A 19,067-nucleotide genomic window follows, 5' to 3' on the forward strand; every position below is an offset into this window, starting at 1 on the left:
CTCTGTCCGATGTTCTCAAGCCATGGTACTAAACATGTCTCTTCAGGGTGTACCCCAGGTTAACCGGTATATTTATATGTTTCCAGAGTCCCACAGGCCAGGTGCAGCTGAACGCCCAACACATCAGCTGTACATGGCAGGGAGGGCAAGGGAGACCACAACAACGTTGAGGAGCAACAGAAAAAGGGGAAATGGCTGCAAACTGAAATGGTTTCGATATCAGGAAAAATTTCTTTACTGTGAGGGTGCTGAGGCACTGGAACAGGTTGCCCAGGGAAGTTGTGGATGCTTCATCCCTGGATGTGCTTAAGGCCAGGCTGGATGGGGCTCTGAGCAACCTGGTCCGGTGGATGGTGTCCCTGCCCACGGCAGGCAGCTCAGAACTGGATGATCTTTAAGGTCCCTTCCAAGCCAAGCCTTTCTATGGTTCTGTGAGTCTGTGAGTGCCCAACCGCCCGCTCCTGGGACAGACCGAGGCCGTTCCGGGAGCCGCGGCGCGCCGGGTCAGCCCCACAGCCGGCTCGGTGACAGCCCGGCCCCTCCGGGCACACCGCGCGCGCGCCGCGCCCCGACGGACAGCCGGCTGCGCCAATCAGAACCGGGGGTGCCCCGCCGCCGGCCAATGGCAGGGCGCCGTGCCGGGAGGGGGCGGGGCGGGGCGCGGGCCGGCATGTGGCGGGCGCTGGCGGCGGCGCGGCGGGTCCTGCGGCCGCTCGGGGTCGCGGCCGGGGGCAACCCGCGGGCGGAGCCGCCGCCACCTCGGGTCCCGCCGGGTCGGGGCTGCGCGGCGGTGGGAGGCGGAGCCGGGCCCGGGGCGGTGGGGGCGGCGGCGGAGCGGCGCCAGGCGGCAGGTAAGGCCCGGCCCGGGGCCGCGCTGCGGGGGCGCCCGGCGGGAGCCTGAGCGGAGAGTGAGGCCTGGCGAAGAAGGCGCTGCCCCGCAACGTGATCGCGGCTGCGGCTGCGGAGGATCCGCGCGGTGCCCGGTGCGGTGGGGTCGGACTCGCCTCGGCCGTGACCGCGGGCCTCGGGGTCAGGGCACCGGCGCTGGGCCAGCATTGCCTCCGCAGCCTGCTGGAACGTGAGGAGTCGGGGCTGGAGTGGAGGGATCTGTGTGTAGATCCCTGAAGGCGCTGCTGTGAGGGAGCTGGTGCCGAGCTGGAGGGGTTGCTGTGCTGTGCATTCGCAGTCGCCCCGTGGCAGCTTGGGAAGCGCGGGGGGTAATTGCAGTACCAGCCGTGTGGGCACAGGGCTGGTTTGTGGCTGTGGCTGCTCTGCAAAGCTCCTCCAGCCCGCATCTGCCCGTGACGGTCAGTGTGGCAGGTGTACCTGGTGTTGCTGAGGCCAGCCGTCCTCCAGGCAGGCTCTGGAGGCTTCCCATGTGGCTACCAGGCAAATACTGAACTTCTGGAACCGCTGTGTCTGGAGGAGCTGTGGCCACTGCTAATTCTCTAGATGTGTGATCAGTGACCGCAGCCAAAAGTTGAAAGAGTGCATGAGTCCCTGAGCTGAAAGCCTTCAGTTTACTGAGATCTGATCCAATTTCATATCCCCATTCATGCGTATAATTGTAGCTATTGTTCTTTTGTTTGGCTTTTTCTTTATATTGGGAAATAAAAAGCTTGGCTTTGTGCTGGTGCTCAGTCTGCACTAACGTTCACTTCATAGTGGCAGACTTGCATTGCTGACAGATTCAAATTATGCCTAAAATGTGCATACGAGTTGCATCTACCTAATTAGGACAAATTAGAAATAAACTGATTTCATGGTGTGAACAGAATGTAGTTGCACTGATTTACTGTTTTCTAAGCTGGCTTCCTTAAACTGCTGAGGGACTAAAGCTTTGTCTACAATATCATAATCCTCTGCAGCAGATCAGGCTAGGGAAAAAGAAAAAAAAGGTGGCTTTACTCAGTGTGCAGATAAAAAATGTCTTCACACTGCATTGTATCAGCTCCATTTTCAAAATATTGATTTTATGTACTTAAGATTCTAGAACAGTTTCATCACAATGTATTATCACAGTGTTGAAAAGCATTGTTCTGAAATATTTTCAACTTTGTCTGTTGTTTTAATAATGTGTGTTGGAGTACTTAGGTTTAATTCATCTCAGCTGACAAGTGTTTGATGATATTACTGACTTTTAAATGGCAACAGCAAGAAATAAAAAAGTTAGCATAAACCAAGGCTTCATTTAGATAACTTACATCTAGTGATCATGTTGTTAACTGGAAGATTGCTTAGTTCTCAGCTTTGGTGGTTGCAAAAAATAGTTTGAAAAATCTGCAGTTCATGTTGCATTGTCAGTATCAAATCTAACTCCACAGTGAGTGACTAGCTTAGGCTATAATTCAGTTAATGGTTATTTTATGGCTTTTAAATGGTTTGGTTTTGCAATTAAGAAGAAAAATTGCCACTGTGCTATTTTTTCTGTGTGCTCCAGATACTGTTCTTCCAAAGTTCAACATTGATTTGGTTGTAGCACTACTGAGGCAAGAAAATGCTAAGGACATCTGTGTCATCCAGCTACCCCCAGAATTAAAATACTGTGATTATTTTATAATTGTGAGTGGATTTTCAACACGACATCTTCATGCAATGGCACATTACATGCTGAAAATGGTAAGACAGTTCTTGGTACTCTCTCTGAGTTCTGGGAATGGTTTTACATGTTGTGAAAGGAATTTCTTCAGGATTTCATGTGTAGAGGTGTACCAGGTAAGATGAAACTGATGATGTCATGTCATTTAGTCCTGAATACATCTAGCAGGTAACTGTGGGTTTTTTCCTTTAGCAACACTACACAAAATGTAGATGATATGTTTTAGAAACAGATCTCTCTGCATGTAGAACAGTGAGGAAATTACAGCTGGGTGATTAGAACACGAGTGATATGAGATGGTGATGACAACCTGTGTCTACTTTTATCCTTGTCCAGCAAGTGCCATAGCTATTCCCAGTCATTCAAAACAGCTTTATCTGACTGTTCTCAAACCTTAATCCTTGAAATTTCCTTTTTCTCAGGTGTATGGTAAGGCTGGAAAAAGGATAGCATCTTAAGAGGCACAGAATCCCTCATGAACTTAATGCAAACTGGTAGTTAATGGTCCCCTTGGTGTGCATGTACAGGAGGAGAGGAGAAGCAGCAGCAGCCAGCCTTGCACAGAAATCCTGCACTGTTTGCCTTTGGAAGAAAGAGAACTGTTCAGTCCAGAAACAGAGGTCAGAATAAAATTACAGGTAGAGCATAGGGATGAAGACCAAACTCAGGCAGGGAGACATCATTGCCAGAGAAGATCCACGCGGCTGTTAAAAAGCACAGTGTAAGGAATGTGACCAGCCCCTACCTCAGTCAGTTGTCTGTACTCAGCCTGGAGTTTGTCTTTTCACCACCCACTTGCTTTCCCTCCCTGACCCTGTTTTTCCTTTCACTCTCAGTTTTACTTTCTTCTTCTGGTCTCTTTGGTTTCAACTGTGAGACTCATGGAGGGAAAGGAGAGTGGGAGAGATGGTTTAGCTTTTCAGGACCTTTCTGAGCAGGTTAGGGGAGTTTCTTATGTTCTTTGCAGGAACTGATGAATTGTCACAAACCAAAATGTTGCCTTAAGCTGGAAGTTGCATTAATGTGGTTTGAGTATACTACATCTAAGTGCTTAATGTATACTCTACTGCTTGTATAACTTGCTGGTCTTCACATATTTCCCCCAGACCAGGAGAGATCAGAGAGTACCACCTACCCTGTAAAAACGTGGCTGTGCTTCATGGCTGCACCCTCTGGTGGCTGTCAAAGCAGCAGTTTTGCAAGGGCAAAGCCTCTAGTGGGACATGTTGTCTTCCTGGGCATCCTGAGAAACTGGGAAGCCTGAGCAAGTACTCGGGAGTGGCTGAGCTTGTCTCATATTAGGAGTTTTGTAGGTAAAAAGTAGCTGAAGCTTAAGATACAAAGCAGAGCAGGTGCTCCACAGTGCTGCCAGGCAGCTGGCAAGCTTTAGTACCATCCCTAAACACTTCCAATTTACTCACAGTAAAAGACAGAGGTGCTCAGGTGTAACATGAGATCTCCCTGCTTTGCTTTCAGGAGCTTGTAAATGGCCAAGTCCTACATCCCCATCTGGTTTCATGTTAGAGGAAGAAGCTAACACTTGGCTTTATTGTAATGTGTTCACCTTATACAGCCTCTAAAGATGAGACTTGGAAACTTGTAGCAGAGATCATCCTTTGAAACCTGATAATAGCTAATGGCAGTGCACACAGGGCTTTTTAGCATTTTGAGCAGACTGTTGGAGTCTTTTGAAGATACCTCACAAGCTGTCTTAAAGGAAGGTAGAACTAGTTTTGAGTTAACATTTTGAAAGTTTTCCATCCTGGTTTGCAAATCGGAGTCATTACCCAGCAGCTGACATTGTGTGGAACAACCAGAAACAGCTGCATTTTGTGGTAATTGCATTCCCACTGAAGTGGCACTCATTTGCCAGACAGCCATGCTGGTACATGTTATTTTGTGTTCTGTCTCCCATGGCAGAAAGGACTGTTAGGGCCATTTCTGTTGATACTCCTTGTAGAGAAACAGGTAGGGTATGACCAGATCTGAAAGTGACCATGCTTCATCCTTTGGTTGTTCAAATTTCTCCTGCTCTGGTGGGTGCCTGGGTTCTTCATGTACTGGGTGGGGAGAACTGAGCCTCTCAAGCTGCTATCTATGAAAGGCACTCCCTGCTGCATGGGGAGCTGCCCACTTTCCCTGAGTGTGTGCAGTCCTGCTTTGAGCTGCCCCCTCCCCTCTCCTACAGTGGTTCCCAGGTGGAACTGATGCTGGTCGTGCTTTTCCCCAGCTTGCAGCCACTGTTAGGTGTGTGCCCTCAAGAGACAGGAGGCTGGTTTGAATGCCTTCCTCATGGCAGGGGATGAAACTTGTTTTCACCCCACTCCCTTCCATCTGAGAATAAGCTCAGCATGTCCATTTCTGCATCCTTAACCTGCCAGTGTAAACCACCAGTGAAAGGTATTGGAAGTAAAACCTGGTGGTGGTGGCAGCTCTAGGGACCCAGTAACTGAAAGACTGCTGTAAGCAGTTGTATTTAGTAATTGTCTTGATAAAATATACCTACAAAATTCTTGGACAAATGTATGGGAATCCAGAGCATTAGGATTTCAGATTTGGTACTAAATCCCACTGAGAAATCTGTACTTATTTCCCAGTACTGCAAGTGTATATTAGCCTTTTTAATTTTGTGCAGACCTCAGAACAGGCATGAAGTAATCTAACCCATTAAAGCTTTAAAACAACTCAGCAAAGTCAAGCTTCTCTGTTAAGTTTGAGTGCTTTTATATAAATGCAAAAGACTTAGTTTTCTACCATTCTTTTTTTGTCAGTACAAGCATCTCAAAGAAGAAAGTGGTCCTCATACTCAGATTGAAGGAAAAGAGACAGATGACTGGCTGTGCATTGATTTTGGTAAATATTTGTGAGTCTGACAAAAACAAAGTTCTGCATGAGTCCTTTGTTGACAGAAGCCTCTCACCATGAACCCTGGTTGCTGTGGAAAGTTCACAGTACTCTTCTGTTTGGGAATTCCAATTGTTGCTTGAACTCATTGAGATATTAAATGTTTTTCCACTAAATATCTTTTGCACTGAGAAAAAAGCAGTAACGACTCTTCAGTGGCTAAAAGAGGTCCTAGTAAATCAAAGATAACAATAATGGGGGAAAAAAATCTACTTCAGATCTACTTCAGTCAATTTTCTCAGGGTTCTGTAGTCTGTGTTTGGGTAAATGGGGGCTCATTGTACACTGCCTTAGAAGTGAACTATTGAACAACTTTTTCAGTGTCCAGATCATACCATGACATGGGGTAAAACCTCAGTTGTAAGAAATAAGTTTAATTCTTTATTCTGCAAGTGTGAAACTACACAAGTGTAAGAAACAGCATTCAAAAAGCATTTCTTCTTCACTGCTAGCTTTAGAATCTCACGCCCTAACTTGGTGTTTTGACCTAAAAGAGTGAATGTATGAGTGAGGAGCACTACAGCCACTGATGTTAAGCCTTGGTTACTTAACTATAATAATTAGTGACAGTAATAACTGAAAATCAGTTGGAATTTAGGGGCATAACTACAAAAAAGTGCATTAGATGAACACTGGTTTTGGCACTCTCCATGTTGTTTGCACACAGTTAGTGAAACCAGAAAAACTTACTATCTCAAAGTTTGGACCTATTTCATTACAAAAATCACCTGAGAAGCATGAGCAACACGCCTTGGAAAAATTACTTGGCTTTAGCTGAATGTTGTTGGCAAAGAAAGCTGAAAATCCCATCTGTCACCTTGGGGGACTCTTTAAAGTAAAATTCCTTTTGACTTTCTTCCATCCGGTAGAAGTAATAATTTCTTTGGAGTCCTGTGATAGTGTCTTACTTTAAAGTATTGTGCCTCATATCTTGTAACTGTAGTCTTGGAGTCCTTTGAAGGACTGACAAATTCCTAACACTGCTTGAGAACAGGAAGCAGAACACAATGAGAGACCTCTATCAGCTAATATGTTGCATCTAGCCAAAAAGGGGGTGGAAGACTTGAACTCTGTTCAGCTGAACGTGTAGTAGTGCCTTACAGTTCTCATTAATTTATTGTGACTTTCTGTTCTGTGCAGGTAACATAGTGGTGCATTTCATGCTGCCAGAGACACGACAACTTTATGAGCTGGAGAAGCTGTGGACTCTTGGTCCCTACGATGACCAGTTAGCACAGATGACTTCACAGTCCCTGCCAAAAGACTTTATATTGGGACTGACTCCTAACAGCAGTGATCATCTTGAGACAAGAACTTAAAGCAGCTACTGTGTGGAAAAAGAATGAGTGTGCCTGAGTCATACAGTCTTGGGAACTGAGTAGTCAGTACTGTTGATCAGTACAAAACAGTGTTTTTATTGGATGTGCCTAGGTAGAGTTCTGAACAAGCTAAAGTGAGCAGAATCATGGAATCATTAAGGTTGGAAAAAGCCCTTAAGATAGAGTCCAACCATGAAATGTCAAAGGAGGAATCCTATCAGAGCATCCCAGGGGAACCACTGTCTTAGTGGAGTTTGCAGTGAGAAGAGTGGGGCAAAGACAGCTGCTTAAGCTACTTATCCTGGAACTCAAGCTCAGCCTTTAGAGTAATTGTTTTTCTAATATCTTGGAAAGACACCCTGTAGTGGCAGTGCAAAACAGACTGGAGTGCTGCAAGGAAAAACTGAAAAAGTACAGCTGAGATGATGCTTCTTGTGTTAATGCTTCTGGTCACAATAAAGCAAGTCATGGTCTGAACGGGGACAGAAAACAGACTGGTATTACTGAGAACATAAAAGCCAAGAGCAGCAGTGACAAATGTGCTTTGAGTTATCAGAACAGTAAATCAGTTTTTCAGCCAAGGCAAATCTGTTTTTAATAATAATAAAAAAGCCCCAAACTGAAGCGCTTCAATTACTTGTTTCCATGTTAAAGCATTCAGCTAATTCTGTGTGTGCAATTGGGTCCTCTCCTAGTTTTTCTCTCACCTACTTTCTGAAAAGGGACAGAGACAACACACTATGGCAGTGAAAACCTTCAACTCTTTGAAGTGGGAAAAAGTAGTTCTACAGGAAGCCCTTGGTCACTATTACTTGCTGCTAATGGACTGCTCAGCACTTTCAGCAGTCACAGCGCAGTGTGTTCTTAGCCTGACGTGCATGGTCTGATAACAAGTTAGAAGAGCTTCAAGGTGGTAACAATCTTCTCTATGTAAGACAAGATGCTTTTCTCTGCTACAGGACAGGTGTTTCATCACTGGATTAGGATCTCCTCCTGGAGAAGTTTGCTCAGCCATGTACCAGAAAGCAGAAACAGGAGATGCTGAGGGTAATCACGTTTTTCTCCTCATAGCCCCACCAATTACTGCAAGCCATTTCTCCTGCAGCTGCTGTTTGTAATGTTCAAAGAGAGTCTGGTGTTTGTGCCTGTAGCTGTGTTGTTCAGGAGGAGGGAGAGTGTGTGTGTGTGTGTGCATTTAAAACCCAAACAAACCAAAACCCACTTCTCCCTCTTTTTCACATAATGTTTTCTTGTTGTGTCTAAGCTCTGTTCTTTCAGGAATGACTGTCCCCAAGTTCACCTGCTCTTTGATGCAAGGCAGCAGATAGTTTTGCAATTAAGCAAAGGGTGTTTTTTAAGTGTAGTTAGAACCATGCAGATAAAACGTCTTTGCCCACAAAATAAATATTTTGTTACGAAATCTAACGGCAGAGAAAGGTTTTCAAAATGTTTCAGGAGGCTACTTGAAAGTAATCATATGGGAGAAAGATAACCTTGGCTGTCTCTTACAGCCTGATGGGTTCTAAATCAGGCATTTCCTCCTAGGAGGGATGCGTAGGAGTAACTTTGACTCATTCCCTGAAACATTTGCCTTTTACTGCTGCTGTGGATCAGTAATATGGGATGAAAAGAGGTAGGTTCAGCAAACATTACACCATTATATGAACCCATATTTAGTAAACAGAACCACAGTACCCTGTCTGAAAGAGCAGTAACAAAAAGAGTACCCAGAGCAGTAAGAGAGGGAACAGCTTCTGTGTGAACAGGCTAGGACTCTTAGAGGTGAAAAGGGGTAATAGTCTGTAAGACAAGACAAAAATAAGAAAATAACAGAGGACACAAAACCCAGTAAAAAAAGTATAACTGACTTAACTGCCAAAGCATATTGTGAAAAGTTCTATGAACATCCACTAGTTGCTATTAAAAAGAACTGCCAGCCCAGAGAAAGAACTTTGTCCTCATCCATTTAACAGAAGCATTTCTTATCTCTGCTGAGCTACTGTAATGCCCCAACCACATTTACCTGCCAGCCTTGGTGGGACTATGGCCTGATACTCTCAGAAGCTGGGATGTAGGAATTAACCAAGACAGTCTGGATGATACTATTGTGCACCACTAAACCCCTTTTGGAAAGAAAACATTTGGGAATGATTGCACTTGCATAGATCAGGTGATTTCTGGCAAAAATACAAATACTGAGCAGCTTGTACAATGAGTCTGCACATTCAGCATTCAGTCCTCCTGGACAGGTAGGTTTGGCTCTGTGAAGGATCCCTTGATTAGATGAGCAGGAGAAACCACTAAGTGAAACTTCTATCATCATCCTGCACTACATCAAGTAACTTCATTTTCACGCAGTGTTTGTGTCCATCACTTGAATTAAAATCTCTGTTACAGCCCAGTTTGAGTGATTTCTCAACAGTTTTTCGTGTTTAAGAATCTTACACCCTAATGCCATATCAAGCCCAGGCTGTCTTGCACAGCACACATGCTCCATGTAATGGAAACTGATACAAAGAGCGCATGCCTTGGAAATTGCAGCTTAAGAATAAAAGCTCTGGAAGGTTAGAAGCAAATAAAAATGTCATGATTAAGCAAATGCTTAAAACAGTCAGGGGTTGAGCTATCACAAATGCACCAGCAGTACAGAGCAAGGCTTGACGTTTTATGTTGCTCAAATGACAGGGTGCTGGTTCTGAGAAGAAAGCTCAATATTGACATGGAGAAATGAGCTTAGGGTGCCCTATGAAATGTGATACTGTATGCAGTGCCTTCTACAGACATAATTTCTTCAATTCCCTTTCTGCTGGTTGGTCCCAGAAAAGGAGCTGTGAAGACAAGTAGGAGGAGGGTGCACAAGTTTGGAAAACAAGTTGGGTTTTCCAGTTCACTTTGACAAGATACAGAATTGTGTAAGTCATGATGCTCCTTCATTCCCCAACCCCTCCCTCTCATGTGAAAGCACTCACTTAAACATCTGGTCTCATTTCTACTCCAAATAACATTAAGGATCTAAATGGAGAGGTGATACTGCCTCACTGGGAAGTGGTGTTTGGGTGGTCGTGGTTGGGGTGAGACAGAGGTTACCAGCAACTTTGTTTTCCAGTGTGACTGGTTCTGCCTGTCCAAGTTTCTAGGGCCACGTTCATTACAAAGCTTCATCACTCCAAGACCACCCCAGTAAAGAATAGGTAAAAAACTGCCCACCACCCTCCCCACCCCCTCAAAAAAGAAAAAAAAAATTACTGCATTTCTGATCTCCTTCATGTTTGCCCTGGATCAAGACTGTTGAGTCCACATCCCTTCCACAGCAAATCAGTCTAAGTGAACAGAGCAAGACACACCACCACAGACTGTATGGCATTTTTAGATGGGAGGGAGAAGATGAATTACAAGCCACAGAAGTTCCTGCTTGTTTTGGGAAGTGCAAACATTGTAACCTAGCTGTCCTAGCAGCTATGGAATACTGTAGGTTACTGCTCATCCTTATCCATTTATTATGGACAGAAAACCAACTTGATCAAAGCACTGTAAATACTCAGGACAGTCTGTCCCTATGCCTCATTAATTTAAAAAAACACCACACAACTTTATCTGATGATAGGAGTTAAACTCTTTATTCCATTCAGAGGCATCTGGCAAGTAGAGCTGCATTGGGGGGCACATTACAGATGAAAAATGATCCATACTTTGTGGATATTGAAATCATTTACAGTATTTACTTTCTAGCTATTCCCAAATACTCCAAATTACCAAGTCTCAATTGAAAAGAAAAACATGAGATACCATATTAAGTCTAGAAATTTAAGAGAGATGATAGTATTTAAATCAGCAGATGTAAATGCAGCGCCTATCTGTAAAGTAATTTTTAATGGAAAATAATGAAATCAAATCCTTCTCAAATGTTAAGAAAGGAACGTCCGACTGACTTAAGCCTCAACAAAAATTAAAATGCTATGTACTTTTCATACTTCAGTAATTTTAAACTCATTGTAAGAAAAAAAATTATCCTAAAGGCTAGATGAAGGTCACTGTCAAAAAAGGAAAAGAAACTCATTTTTCTTTGCTAAAACTACAACATAAGTTTGTGGTTTTTAAACCAATTAGTAAAGAAGAGATGCAGGAAAAACACTTCAGACCATTTTCAAAATTATCTAATCTGTACAACAATGATCTTTGGGAAAATTATCTAGTCTATGTAGTAATGCCTCTATTTCAACATGAACCTAAGAGGTAGATAACAAAATGATGAAACAAATGTTTTTGCTCGCTGTGCCCCTCAAATCAGTGCAGCATGGTGATTCTGATCATCTCATGCACAAAAAAACATCACAAAAAAAGGTTCAGAGGTAATAGCATGGCTCTGTCGACCACACACACACAGGCGCGCACGCGCACACACACACACACAGCAGTCTTTATGCACCATGTGTTGCCACATTTTTTTTCTTAAACTGAGGTAGACTGAAGTTTATTGTAGAAACTTGAATGTGTCACTATTACCACAATCATCATTCAAATTACATTTGGAAATTAAAAAATTTGGTAACTTTCCTGTTATCCCTGCCTTTTGACATTTTTTGTTCACCTCTAATGGTTGGTTGCAGAACGTGCATAAATCCTGCTGCATCTATTATAAGCCAGGCTAGAGAGGTTGTTGTTTCGTTTGTTTTTTTTCTTGTAATCATTTTCAAAACCTTCAAAGTGGCTTAGTGTGGCCCATAACAGCGGCTGGATATGTAAACTTAGCCTTTCATTATCTTTCAATGTGATCAAACACTGTTTGACCTTCCCCCATCGTGGTAACTGAAAGCAGTATGATGTGATCTGCAGACAGCAGAGACCCTCCTGGCCTCAAATATGCTCTAGCAGATCAAGTGTTCTATCAAACTGAAGATGAAGCTTGCTCTTTGAACAAAATGGCAAAGTCCAAATGGGCTGCAAATGGTTAAATGTAGCATTATTAGGTAGTGATGGTCAAAGGCACAAAGGGTTCATGCATTCAATCAAGTAGCACAAAAAAAAAAATTCAGCCTCTTGCAGCCTTCTAAATTTTTCCCCCAACCCCAGCCTCTTGCCATCACTTCCTTGTCCTGTTCCCAAAAAAGTACCGTCACAAACTTTTTCATCCCATCTTAAAAGAAAACTAAACGGCATTGCTGCTATCAGAATGTTGGCATCATTCACTATCTTTTGAACATTCACTGAATTTTTTTTTTAAACAAATGATGGTGTTGAAGCCCTCAGGAAATCTGAGGCTGTGTTTTTTTTACCCACCTTACTCCCATCAGCCAGCAGCTAGAAGTGCTCTACTATATTTTTCCCCGATAAGTCTGTAGTACTCCTGGCTGGTGGCTGATCAAATTTTAATTTTTTTTAAAAAAATAAAATGCTCAAGAACTATTAGCTTTATAAAGTATACAAAATACCAAAAAAAAAAAGCAAAAAAGGAACAATTTCTCATTGAGGTACTAAATGCCTGAGGTAGTTTAGTAAAATGCATATTTATCTTTTTATGCCCTGGCCAACACCATTCAACACTTCCCTTAGGTTATTCATGGCAGTGTTATGTAAAAATGCAACCAAATTCTTTTTAAAAAATGCCACTTGTTTCAACATTGGGACTAACACTTAAACTCTTGTCAATACCCTTGCTCTAACCCTAGCCCACCCACAATCCCACCCTCCAAATGTGTTTCTTCTTTTACTGGACCTATAAGAGCAATGCCTTTTCTTTTTTTTTTTGTTGGTTTTTTCTTTTCTTTTTTTTTTAACCAGTGAACTCAGAAGAGAAAGCTTCATTAAACCAAGTTCTAAAATTGTTGGGGAATAATAAGAACAATAAAAAAGACTAACGAGTTTATGTTAAATTGTGAGAATAGAACAAAAGGGAAGTGAAGGGGTCCTTATTTTAAAGCTGGGTTTCAAAAGTTTGAGAGAGCCTAAAGAATACATTCTCAGAGACAGCGTTCAACGGTTGCCTGGTCCTCGAACAGGTGATTGGCTTGGTGGATCTTCTGCATAAAACTTCAACAGGTGCTCACCACCCGTCGCTCTGTCGCACAGTCTGTCTTTGGTCTGGCATCTGTCTCTGATGGGCCATTTCCTAAACCTTTATTTTCGTCTTGGCTGAGGCTGTCCGCTTTGCAATGTTTTTTGCTGTTGCTGCTGCCTTCTTACCTGAGCCAGTATTTCCTGAATTTTTCTCTGAGCAAGCTGAAGGACACAAAGAGGAAGAAACAACCCATTATGATGCCATGCTGCAGTGACTGCTGTTTACAACCAACAAGAGATGCTACTGGGATTAAGAAAATCTGGAATGACTAAATTGCTAGTACTGACAAGATTGCTTGTTAATTAAAATACACTCAGGATTAATCACGATGTACAACCTAAATTTTGATTTTTCTTCTCTTTTCCACCTACCACAACTACTTGCATGGTGAGTTTTCACATCTGTAATATAGAAAGCATAAGAATAGGAAGATGGCTAGCAGTGTTGAGATTATTGAAGCTACAGACCTTCATTTTGCTCCTCTGGAAATACTAATGTTTTATAAGAACCACTGTTATAATAAAGAGTGTACAAATTTTTTGTACACTAGGGTATCCAGAAGGTGAGACAGGTCTTCCCAGCCCTCTCCTCTCCTTTCTGAATTACAAGTTGCCTGTAGCAAAGTATCAAAAGGAATGAGTCTGAGTTCAGTGAAGAAAGGAATAGTGAGATCCTTTTCTTTATGGTATTAACAGACTGGGCAATGTGCACCAATTACATATCTGGGTGCAGTTCCTTCCAGATGCTATGGAATGGCTCATGTCTCTGTACCTTCTGAATTTCAGCCCAATCACAACTTGGGTTTTCTTTTGCTTTGAAAGTTTTAGCAGTGCCAGAGCCTGTATAAATTGACAGAAGAATTTAAAGCAACTGTTTTGCATATATAAAAGTGCAGTATTGTTATAAACCTCTCTCACAGGCATGAGGAAAGTTTATGGCAGCAAGACAACCAGAGGAGCCTGACAAGTAGTCCTTCCTGTATCCTGAGCAAAAGTCTTCAATCCCTTGGCTCCTACACGTGCTTATAAAAGAAAGACCATGGAAACATCAAGACAATACAGGAAATCATTGCATTCCTCCTACCTGGCATGCATAGAAGTGACCAGTTATTTTCACAACCACCTGATCATTTTCATCAGGTGTCTGGTCACGAGGGACTACAACTTCTGCACTTGTCAGGTTTTGAAGCTCATTTACCTATGAACAGACAGTAGAAGTCAGAAGACTTTAAACCAACAAATATTATACAACCACCAAATCTCAAAGATACCAACCACTGAAATATCATCCTCAAAGTTAGATTTTTTAAAACCCCTCACTAACAGAAAGCATCTTTATGCAGCAGTGTGCACTCCACAAGATGAGCCTCTTGTGTCTCTTAACATAAATTAGCACCAAGTCCTCTGGGTTTGTAGAAGTGTTTTAAAGACTAAATACAACACACAGAAGGTGTTAAACACATGACTTCAAAAAAGCAAATAGATGCCACAGTATTTACAGTTGAGTTTAAAAGTGTAAGGTCAGAAAAATCATATAATATAGGGAAGAAAAATGGCAGAGTATTTATATAATTTTCCTTCAAAAACCTCCACAAGATGGAGAACTTCAGACCAAACAATGAAGTTCTGTTTGTTCAAATTACTTTCAGCAGCTTATCAGGCTTCCATAGTGTTAAGTAGAGGTAATGTTAGTCTTTGTCTCATTTACACTAATTTTTATTTTAGAAATGCATATCATTGTGTAATTAATGTTTAAGATGAACAGCTTCTCAGACATATTTGTCCTTAAAGCTCTTAACAGCTGCAAGCAATAGAAGAGGCCACATTGTCTCCTGACACTTAAGCTACAGACCCTGTTGCACTCAGGATGGACACCCAAGACTTAGCCATGTCTTTGCAAATATCATCTAGCTCCAGACTTAACACCATATGAAATTACCAGAGCACCAGCAGAGCACCAGCACCTTTTGAGGGTTGAAAAATCTCAGTGATGTTATTTTATACAACAAACTGAGCCTAAGAAATGCCGCCAATTTAATTGAAACAAAGATGGATACACTTTTTTTGTAATATTGAGGTCTGAACATGTCTTAAATTCCTACCACTTATTTAGAAATGAAATAAATCACTCTAAGATTGGCTTCAACTCCACAGTAGAAGAAAGGAAACCTTAAAAAGTACAGCTGAGAAAATAGCTCCTGCTTTAATGTAACATCAAAGAATTGGTTTAGCTAAAAGTTTAAGCTTTATGTATATATACAAACCAAAATATGAAACATAATTGAGCAACACTAAGTTTTATTTCAGCTACTTACTGTTTTGCCTCCTTTACCAATAACTCTACCAGCAGCATAGGATGGCACTTTTATATGAGCCTCAAGTTTCACTTCTTCTTTAGGTCCAAAGAAATTTTCTTCTTTAAGTTTTCCATAGATTCTCCCTTGAGCCTGCAAAATTGCTTTCAGTTAGAGAATGCTCTTCTTGGAATCTACTTAACATCAAGAAATTCCACAGAAAGGAGAATTCTTAGTACACAATCCTGACAAAGTGTTTTCCCTAATAAATACACTATTTTTCTAAAAGAAGTCTTTGTATCGAACTAGGAAGTTCCACTGTCCAGCTTTAAAGACTGCTTGACAAACCAGGGAGCCACACAGCAACTGAACAGAGATCATTATTATTCTGCTTTTCAGTGGAAACATTGCTTTTAAAAGAAAATATTGAATTTCTGTAGAGGTAAAGAGTGGTGGAGAGAAGAACTGTGGCTGAAGTTTTTTATTACACCCAGAAGCACAAAATGCAGTTAATTGACTCAGAAAACCATTCTTTTAAGGATGCTAAACTAAAAAAGCCACAACACCCCCAAGAAGTAATGGGATAAAGACTCCAATTGGAGCAAACAGCTTGCTTTTACAATCCATTACAACATATTGTTTAAAAATAAATAAATTTGAACTTGCTCAATTTTCCAAAGTGAAGAAGCAAACTGCCCAGATCTAAACAGTACCATGGGAACAGTATTATTCCAACCAGCACACAGTTCCCTTTTCTGGGAAATACACAAGTGCCAGGTAGCAAGAAGAATGTCCACTGAGAGTAAGGTTGGGAATTTGCTGATTTTTAAACACATTTGTTTCCTTATTTACAGCCTCTCGTCAGTGAATTCTTGAGAAACCAGATCTGCTCTGTGTCTCCTTGATGCTTCAAAAGAAGATACATTACGACTTAATTATAAAGAAAGATGGGATGTGGACTTTTTTTAAAAAAGATTGTAGATGGTCTTCCAACATTTCAAATCTTTCAGTTCTTGAAAATGTCTTTAGGAAAGGAAACAACTTAACTGGGCTGCAGCCCCTTCACAGTAAAATGGTAGCTGAAATGTGTTGTCTACACCAGATTCCATTTCACTTTCACATATCTCAGATCCAAGGCAACATGGTCATGCATGGATAGTGGTGTCGCAGGTATGCCTGAACTCTAGGGCACACTGCAGCAGAGGCTCTGAACAGTGGCATGTTCTCATCCCATTGCCTTGCTAACAACTAGCCCTGCACACTGCAACATCCTCAGGCCACAGCAGCTGAGGAAGAAAGGGATGCAGCCACTGTGGCTGCTGTGGACATGAACCACAGAGAGAAAAGCGAGCTCAATGGAGTAAGGAAAGGATGCCAAAGACACAGGCTCTGGGATAACACTGCTTCTCCAAGAGCTCATCACTCATCTGAGCAGCAGCCATTCCCCCTTCATGTTGTTGAGCACCAGTTTACATTCTTGGTGCCCCAACAAGCACTGTCCCAAGAGAGGAGACCCTTCTTAATCCGAGTTTGAGGAGAGCACTAATGAAACTTGGCCCTGGCTGTAAGGCCAGCTCCAGGTTAACAGTGGTGATAAAAGGAAGGACTGGGCTCTGCCTCAGCCCATCCCAGTCAAGAGGGCATTGCTCGAAGAGCAGCTAAAAGACTACGAGGTCTGGAGCTGAATGGAGGCCCAAGGGATAATCCCATTCCTTCACAAAACCAGCATACTGGGGAGCATTGACTGTGCTACTACGTTGATGCACCTTTGCAAGCAGAGCCCAAGTTTAAAGTAGTGACTGATTGATATAGTTTTAACCTACATATGGGGTGCAGAAAAGGGACATTTTCCTCCTTTCACGATCCAGGTTGGAGAGAAGAGCTCAGTGGGAATCCCAGTTTATTTTGGGGAGGAAACCTGAGGACAAGCCTTTGCCTGTATGAAAAGTCAGGATAAGGGATACTCAAATTTCCTTTGGCACGCTACTCCTTGAGGGTAAGTCCACTGATATCTGATGAAAAGAAAGAGTAGCTAGAATCTGACCTTGTGCTGACTCCAGGCCATAAGAGTACCCCATATGTGAAACATCCCATGTGGCCAAGCTCACATGCACACAGAAAATATAAAGGAGACAGAGCTTTAAAGTCATGCTTTGCCTTCAATAGCATCTCAAATGCATATGGTAACTGAGCAACGATCCCAAATGCATCTAGTTTGTTATTATCACTGCAAAATACCTTCCCTGATAATTTTCAAAAAAATCTCAAAGGCATTAAGGAAACTGATATCCCTGAAGTTCGTGCACCTCTTTCTTGCAAGTTGCCTTGCAGCAAAAGTGAAGTCAACAAAGAGAAAAGGCAAGAAGATGATGCCAGGATATAAACTTTCAAATGACTTTCTACCTGCTGCAAGCATCATCTGTGATGATGCCAGGTTGCCGCACTGCACTGCCTGCATCACTCCTAGCATGGTCAACTCCTTTTGGGGTAACTAGGTTTATCCCTTGACATTTGAGGCAGAAGGCCACTCTGGAACTTAATTTGAACACAGATGGGATAATCAGGTTGAGTATCTCCTTGTAGTTGTAGTGGAAATACCGTTAGAGATCTTGCATTTATCCATAGAGCTACCGAAAAAGCATTTTCATTTGACACAAAACAGCAACCTGGGAAGACTCAATTTCAACTTGTCAGCTTTGTTACTTCAATTAAGCACACAAAACTGTTGCACATATTAAGACAGAATAAAAGACTTAACTCAGAGGTGCTTGTAGATAGAAGGGAAATGTAGGTGTTTAATACAGCCATATTTTTAAGCTAGACTTGGTTCCTACTTAGATGAACCACCCACCAGTTTTCAGGTGACTAGAATGTGGCCTCTAATAGTACCGTATTACTCATATTCCTATGAGACACCTTCCAGCAGAAGGAAAGCAAACCCCAAGTGTTTACTAAAATTCTGAATAAGGTGTTCTTGAAACCAAGGGTTTTGTTTTCAGTATTATCCCTTACGGTCCAAAGGCTGCTACATATGGACAAGTTTTTATATGTTGTACCTTGAACTGAGCTTCTGGTGGTCCAGTGATGATAACCATTCTCAGCTTAGCATCTGGACCTTCAGCAGGGGCAATCTGGAATGGATAAACATAGCTATTGGTAGCTGTCTTTTGAAGGAATAGTTTAAAGCACCTCCTCCCCATTTCAGTCTCACATTCTGTTCAGGAGTGAAAAATTATTCGTTACAGCAGCAACATCACACTTCAGTCATGACGGGTTTGTTCTCTTTAAAGTGCATTAATTAGCTGTAATGAAATATGGAGAAACTGGCTAAACCACCATAAGCACATTTACTTCTGAAAATTAAAGACACAGCTACTCATCCGCATATGGCAGAATCCCACACGACATTTTCATGTGGCTATGAGTGATGTAAGACATGTAGCCTTCAAAAAGACAAATCTGGTTAATATACTGAGATTCTCATCCCTACCCACTAGCTTGAATAGTCTTTCTAACAAGTTTTGCTCATTAGCAAAAACTTGCGTCCATTCCCCTGAGAACAGAGGATCACTTTACTCTTGTAACTAATCGGATCCAAAACATTCCTCTATACCGGACAGTGTGTGACCCAAATAAAAATTAAGCTCCACCAGAGCTGAGACAGAGATGCCTGTAGGGTCTTTAGCAGTTCATGTCACCACAACAGTAAGATTTCTGTGGGTGTTTTTCTCAGACTCCAGTGGCATTGAATAATTCAAACTAGCCTCTGACATTCCGAATGAATCTTTTGTTTATCACAACTGACATTTCCATTGTTGCATCTAGTATTACATAGCTGCTGTTGAATGAGCAATATATTAAACACTACAGAATTTCGTCTCAGCTGTTGGCATAGGG

At 42.2% G+C, this 19,067-nt stretch overlaps 2 protein-coding genes across 4 annotated transcripts in view; one reads left to right on the top strand and one right to left on the bottom strand.

The window, feature by feature from the left end:
- Positions 1-622: 622 nt before the first annotated feature.
- MALSU1 (mitochondrial assembly of ribosomal large subunit 1) lies at positions 623-7,446 on the top strand. The gene is made up of 4 exons (XM_085050922.1): positions 623-851; positions 2,441-2,619; positions 5,371-5,452; positions 6,644-7,446. Exons 1-4 carry the CDS (start codon positions 623-625, stop codon positions 6,820-6,822), a joined length of 669 nt encoding a protein of 222 aa, XP_084907048.1. The 3' UTR covers positions 6,823-7,446.
- Positions 7,447-10,411: 2,965 nt separating this feature from the next.
- Positions 10,412-19,067, bottom strand: part of IGF2BP3 (insulin like growth factor 2 mRNA binding protein 3) — a 113,646-nt gene continuing 104,990 nt past the window's right edge. For all 3 annotated transcript variants that reach the window (XM_085050920.1, XM_085050921.1, XM_085050919.1), the window contains 4 exons: positions 18,227-18,301; positions 15,192-15,323; positions 13,961-14,074; positions 10,412-13,038 (listed from right to left, as the gene is read on the bottom strand). In XM_085050920.1, the coding sequence (XP_084907046.1) occupies positions 12,937-13,038; positions 13,961-14,074; positions 15,192-15,323; positions 18,227-18,301 (423 nt within the window). In that variant the 3' untranslated portion in view covers positions 10,412-12,936. The remainder of the gene's footprint in view (positions 13,039-13,960; positions 14,075-15,191; positions 15,324-18,226; positions 18,302-19,067) is intronic.

The sequence above is a fragment of the Lichenostomus cassidix genome, chromosome 2 (genome assembly GCF_008360975.1).
Source record: "Lichenostomus cassidix isolate B80296 chromosome 2, HeHo_3.0, whole genome shotgun sequence".
NCBI lineage: Eukaryota > Metazoa > Chordata > Aves > Passeriformes > Meliphagidae > Lichenostomus > Lichenostomus cassidix.